General features: G+C 31.5%; 2 protein-coding genes across 2 annotated transcripts; both read right to left on the bottom strand.

The window, feature by feature from the left end:
• Positions 1 to 212: 212 nt before the first annotated feature.
• Positions 213 to 2,877, bottom strand: LOC129317595 (receptor-like protein EIX2). Its single transcript, XM_054961918.1, has 2 exons — positions 1,569 to 2,877; positions 213 to 668 (listed from the first exon to the last, which is right to left on the bottom strand). The coding sequence occupies exon 1, from the start codon at positions 2,309 to 2,311 to the stop codon at positions 1,592 to 1,594; it is 720 nt and encodes a 239-aa protein (XP_054817893.1). The 5' UTR covers positions 2,312 to 2,877; the 3' UTR covers positions 213 to 668; positions 1,569 to 1,591.
• On the bottom strand, positions 2,394 to 3,947 carry LOC129317243 (leucine-rich repeat receptor-like serine/threonine-protein kinase SKM1). The gene has a single exon (XM_054961609.1). The coding sequence runs from the start codon at positions 3,945 to 3,947 to the stop codon at positions 2,394 to 2,396; it is 1,554 nt and encodes a 517-aa protein (XP_054817584.1).
• Between the last annotated feature and the right edge of the window lie 2,979 nt (positions 3,948 to 6,926).

The raw sequence follows: 6,926 nt of genomic DNA, 5'->3' as shown, positions 1-6,926 counted from the left end.
TTGGATAATAGCATATATAATATTTTAAATATTTTATCATATAAGTTTTTTAATCTAGAACCATTTTTAACTTAACAAGTTTTTAATGGTTTTTTCAAGATCATACATGTACTGATCCGTTCTGTGTTTTAGTCATTGGTTCATGGACATGGTGAGGGTAATAAACTGATAATTATAGAATCAGAGGAGAAATCATGAAGCATGGTATCAAATATTCTAAAATTGCAGGATCAAGTTAAGAAAGCAGCTGTTGTTGTCTCTCTGCTATGGAAAACAAACGCGATTCTAGTGATCAGCAAATAATTGCTTGTTCTATACTCCCAACAACACTAGTGAGGTTAACTAAAATTGAATATGACAACACCTCTTCATAATAATTGAACCAAACAAATTCGTATAAAGAGCCAAATTTTGTGTACCTCACAAAATCTGAACCCAACAATTAATATATTAATCACAATGACATACAAACAGCTTACAAGACATCACCACACGTTTTTGTGTCATCAACATCACAACGTGCTTCAATAGCCAAAAACATATGAACACTTGAAACTTGAAAGCTTTGACAGTACCTTGAACCTAACTTCCATCGATCAAAGAGCTTATCTAGCGAAGTCTTGGGGACGTATACGATTCTTGAAAGCCCTTCAATCAACTTGTTATTACTTAAAAAAAAAAAACATGAATAGTATCAGTTTAGTGTTACATGAATAAGTACATGCATAAAAACCAAAGTGTAAATAATTTTAATTTTTATTTGAAAACGTTAGCAAAATAAAAATAATTTTATATGAGAATGAGTATTTTTTCTCTCTCTCTTGAATGACAACTAACTTCTTTCAAAGATTCATAGGAGATTAAATTTAATTTGCACACTTAAGAATAGATTTGATCAGTTTAAAAATTTTCAAATAGAAAATCAATAAATTTTAGTACTTTTAAAAAGTTGAAACTGATTGTGTGTCCTATAGGTTTGTTAAAAGATTCATAGGAGACAGTTGTTTCATCACGTAGAGACTTAATTAGGACCTATATGATTACCTAACAAAAAAAAAATGCATAAATATATTTAAAAATGTGTTTTTTATTCTGAAAAACAAAAATGTTAAAAATTATTCTAAAAAACTAAAAAACAAGAATATTTTTTAAGATGTTTTGATACTTTTATTATGCTAAACTAGAAAAAAAAAACGAAAAATATCATGCTTTCATTAACAACAATTATGTTACTAAAATTAAATTATTCTTTTACCCTTTATTTCATCAATTTAGATATGCTTTGTTGGCCAAAAAAATTTTAGATATGCTTTTAAAAATAATGATTCAAATAGATTTTATCATTTTTTGTTTCCAAAATTTGTTCTGAGAAACTATCCTGTGTGACTGTTATAAGAACATAAAAATAGAAAACAGAATCAAACAAGCCTTTAACTTATATTATGCATATGAGTTATTGGGCAGCAAAAAGAAACGGAAATCATCACAGCTGCGATGAATATGCTAAGGAATAAACATTATTACAAAAGAAATGAATTTAAATAAAGAGAAGAAACTTCTTAACTGACCTAATGTTGTCTCTTATTCCTGATCAGCGAAATCTTTGAAGCTTTATGACCACAAAGACAAAGATTCGATCAACCACACCATAAAAGAATCGAAAATAAGTGTGTCTCCATGCTCTGTTTAGGAACAGAGAACCACAAACTACCCAGAATCCCACCGCAAATCCAACTCCCATCCCAAGATACAATGACCTCAAAAAGCCATCATCATCATTTCCTTTAACTTGTTTTGTATTGTCTAGCTTTTCTGGTACTGTACAGTTATTTGGAAGAGGAGCTCCGCAAAGCTCAAGATTCCCAACATAACTCCATGCATCAAAACCCTGAAGCTGAGTTCCCAGTGGAATTCGTCCACTAAAATGGTTGTATGAAAGATTCAAAACACTTAGAAAAGATAGACCAGACATACTCTGAGGAATGTTCCCATGAAGATTGTTATGGGATAAATCAAGAGACTCTAAATCTTTCATCTCTCCAATCTGCTCCGGTATCTCTCCAGTCAAATAATTATACGATAAGTTCAATGATTGTAATTGAGTGAGCTTGAACAATTGGATAGGAATTTCTCCCGTGAATTTGTTCATTGATAGATCAATACTTCGCACGAGCTTCAAATTTTTATCATACTGTAATTGTTGACCCTTTGTCTGCAAATATATTTTGAATTCTTGTGGAGATGGAAAGCCAGTTGATACAAGTTGATCTTGTTTGCTTAAAGCATTTTCAAGAAATCGGCCCGAAATCATAAGGGTTATATTGAGCAGACAATGAGGGATTGATCCTGAAAGTTTGTTTTTTGCAAGATCCAATACAATCAAAGCAGAGAGACTACAGAGCTGGGGAGGAAAAGTGCCTGTAAATTGATTGGATCTCAGCTTCACAAACTGATATATTTTGCGGCCATGATGGTATATTTCCGGAAAAGTTGTTTCCTTCTAAATTGATGAACACCAAAGATGTGCAATGACAAAAAGTCGAAGGTACATGACCAGAAAAGCCATTATTTTGTAGATCTAGTGCTCTCAGATGAGAAAACGATGAACCCATCCTTGGAGGAACTTGACCAACCATCTGATTATTCCCTAGGTATATGTAAGACAAAGATGCCCAACTGCTCCAACATTCTGGAAGTTCTTCAACCAGATAATTATTTGATATGTCCAAATACACCAACATGTACTTGTTACGCGGATCGGGGTCACACAATAAAGAAGATAAGGATCCTGAAAAAGAGTTGTGAGCTAACTCCAAAGCTATGACATGCTCTGATATTCGAGGAAGCCGTCCTTTAAATTTATTAAATGACATCAATATATACCCACCATCCAGCAACATGTTCGATATATCTCCACTAATTGAGTTGTGAGACAAATCCAAAATTTCAAAGTGCCTTTGGTCAAGGTCAAGGTTTTTTGGAAGCGTACCACTCAAGTCATTGAAACTAATATTTAAAATTGCTAAAGATGATGCATTTAAGAGGTTTGAAGGAATGGAACTTTGAAACGAATTATTAGAAAGATCAAGGCCAATTAATCCATCACGCTGGCCAAGCCAATCAGGTATTGATCCTTTGAGTTTGTTGCTAGATAGATCTAAGTTCTGCAGCTTTCGATAGCCTGAAAGATCTGGAAATGGACCTCTCAAACTGCAGTGACCGAGTTGAAGATTGGAGAGGTCATTGCTAAGATTGAACAACCAATTAGGTAGTCCATATGTAAAATCATTTAGACTGAGATCAACATATAAAAGTGAGCTAAAATTGGCATGTGCCATGGATAGAATGGAGCTGGTCAAATTACAATCACGCAAATATAAGGCCTCCAGAGGTAACAAAGCTAATGATTGAACCCATTTCATTTCACAAGGAAGATGAATGCCACTGAGATCCAGATATGTGAGGGAAGGAAGTTGCGAGAGCCAATAATGAAGATTATCAACACGAAGATTATGCATGTTCTGTGATAAGTCCAGGTGATGGAGCAGAGAAATATTTGCAGGTAAAAGAGTACGAGAAACAACAGAAGTATTGATAGATGGTGTGTTTATTCGTTCAAAGTCATTGCGGCTCAAGTCCAATTCTTCTAGAAATTCAAGTGCAAGTAAAGAAGATAAGTTGATTTCACCTTTCAAGGATTCTGAGCCACTTTCCATATAGTTATAGTTTTGCAGATCAAGCTGTTGGACCCTGCTGGTGTAGGGATCACAAATAACACCTTGCCATTCACAACAATGTTGGTTCGTGGAAGACCAAGAGGAGAGGCGGTTGGAAGGATCAACAACGCCTTGTTTGAAGATTAATAGCAGAGTTCGATCCCTGTCATGGCAGCAGAAGCTTCTGTTGAATGTGACAGCACATAGCAGCAGCAACACAAGAACTGACATTTGTGATGACAAACTAAGCATGTCGATGATGGTTGTTTGATTACAAAGCAAGCACTTTCGAAAAGGGTTGCTTCCGCAAGATAAATATCTGTGGGAGAAGTTGATGTTTTGCTATTTATCTGTCATACATTATATGATTATAATTTTATTAAAACTAGAGACTAATACCCTTTGCAAATGTTGCAGGGAAGAGAGATGTTATTATCAAAAAAGAAAAACAAATTATACACCGACAGGAGTAATTTAATCCTTGTTTTAGGCGACAAATTGTTCTATAATTCAAAGGAGGCCAACAAAAAAGTCAACAAAAAGACACGGTTCCATGTCCTTAATTTGTTACTACGTTTAGTGACCATTGGAATAAACAGTTTAGACTTTAAAGTAATCTCAATCCAAAGTTAAATACCCAGTCATTGTTCTTATATGAAAATAGGAATCTAACTCGCAAATTATTTGTCGTTGAATTGCATAAATCAAGGAATGAGAGTAACAAACGACAAGAAGTAGTGATATTTGACAAGTTATATTCTCAATTTTCTGTTACAAATTAACGAATCTCACTTGGAAATTAGTGATTTGAGGTTTTCAAATTATTGTATGAAAATAGTAAATTACTGAAAGTGATGATATGTTTGATGAGTTATTTCTCCATTTTTTTTTATTTGCCAATTCATGTCTTGAAAATTGCAAATTACGTAGGGTATGGGATGGTAGCAAGCCATTGGGGGAGTGTTGTTATACTTTACAAGTTTTTAATTTCCAACACATTTTTTAACTCTATTTTAGCCAGCTCCTCTTTTCCTATTCACATGCTTTCAATATATTTGACTGAAAATTAATAAAATAATATTCATTACGAAATTGATTTCTATCTATTAATATATAAGAAGAATGTAACTATATATTTATATAAAAAAATCAAATTTATACAAAAAATCTTTTCGTTTTTTTTAACTTTCCCTCAAATTTATATATATATTCATTTATGTAAATTTAAATTATATATGCTTTGTCCATGAATTGCTTCTATCTCACACTTGTAAAGTCTTCCCCCCCAAAATACACTAAGTTGGAGTCTACTTTTCCTTGCTGGTCCATTGCTTTTAAATAATGCCAACAAGTAAACTAACAATTTAATTTCAATTAAAAAATAATAATTGAATATGCACCAATATAATGTACACTCATTTCTTAGCAACTTCTTGAGAAAGGGATTCAAAGTAACTTTATCTTTAGTGACTTGAGTCCCTAGCATAATTTTTAATTTGAATCCCTTTCTCATCTCAAGAAGTTGCTAAGAAATGAGTGTATTTTATATTGGTGCATCATTTACTAAATTAATTAAAGAAAAAGGAAGATTTTCCCCCTTGACAATTTTGCATCAAAGGCTATATCCTTAAGCTGAACATAAATAGTAAAATAATAATAATAATAATAATAATAATAATAATAATCGAACTAACTTCGTCTCAAGAGTCTTGAGTTCCCATTTCTTTTTGAATTAATTACTTCTCCTCAAGCAATTTCTGTGCAATGGATTTAGTGAATGCTCTGTCCTTTAATGCATAGTCTTCTTTATAATAAGAAGAAATCAGTTTATTAGAAGTTTATGGTAGGAAGTAAATAGAATATAATAATCAAATAATATTTTTGAAACAGAGTAGGACTGAAAATAATTCAAATAACTTTGCAAGTCTCCAGAAAACTACATGCATGCATGAAAATATTAGTTGAATGAACTCATCATCATGTGAAAAGAGAACCAAATTTTCTAAACTTGTTTCTATGTTTGATCAAGATGCACGCGGAATTGGGGGGGAAAAAAACAATCTTTGACGACATTATGCCAGCAAGTAAACACGCAAATAGTAAAGATAATTGAACCAACTTTGTCTCAAGTGTCTTGAGTTCCCATCGCTTTTGAATTTGAATACCTTTTCTCGGACGTGTTATTTTGAAAATAGAACATGAATTATGTAAGTTCAATGCTAACTCAATCAGAACACAAAAACAAAAAATATTTAATTTTAAATTTTTATATAAAAAAATTGTGAAATAAAAATAATATTCTAAGTTTGGCTCCTTTAATTAATAACTGATACTTTAACTATTTAAAAAAAAAACTTAAATTTGGACTGTAAATCTCAATGCCAGTTGAAACAGGAACAACTTCAAAGAAATAATAGGAGCTAAATTCAATTTACAGACTTAAAACTATATTTGGGAAGTTTAGACATTTTAAAATAATAATTAACAAATTTTAATACATTTTAAACTGACAATTGAAGATTTATAGAAAACTTGGATCCCAATTACGCAGCAAACGATTCCGTAACTGATCTCAATATATAGTTCAGTGTCACTACACAAAGCAACATGAAGGAATTGGCAAAGTAGTAGGTGTGCATAGCCACCAAGCCATTATAGGTAGGAACAACATTTTTCATGAACTGCTTGCCTTTTTTGCAACAAGCTAGAACTTTTTTATTTTTAACTTTCAATTGCATACAACTTATTTCATTATATTGAATTTTAAGTTTTACAAACAAGATAAAATACATGACAATGGAAAGAAATTATATGGCATATATTTTGACGGATTAATCATAATTGCATCTACTAAAATAATGTTATGAATATTCTTACCTTCTTTCTCACTTTAAGCTACTAAATACTTTTAATTGATAATTTTGTAGATATTTTTATCTTTTTTTTAGTCTACTTCAACAAACATTGTGGCAAACATAGTTAATATTTAACACCAAAATTAATGGACATTAAGGCAAGTTAATGGTTTGATTATTTTTGCACCAATTTTAATAATATCATGGTATTTTTGTCCTTTTTTTTCTTTAAAATATTGAATGCTTCTGATTGATCACTTGATGGATATTTTTATCACTTTACCCTTCTACAAATCATGATCATATATATTGAATGGCTTATGAGATCTATAATAATAAAATGTTGCAAAAGTGT

Source organism: Prosopis cineraria, unplaced genomic scaffold (genome assembly GCF_029017545.1).
Source record: "Prosopis cineraria cultivar Desert tree isolate PC_DT_omini unplaced genomic scaffold, ASM2901754v1 PC8, whole genome shotgun sequence".
In the NCBI taxonomy this organism is placed as follows: domain Eukaryota; kingdom Viridiplantae; phylum Streptophyta; class Magnoliopsida; order Fabales; family Fabaceae; genus Prosopis; species Prosopis cineraria.
The sequence above is the reverse complement of the archived record's forward strand: the minus strand, read 5'-3'. Positions and strand labels throughout refer to the sequence as shown.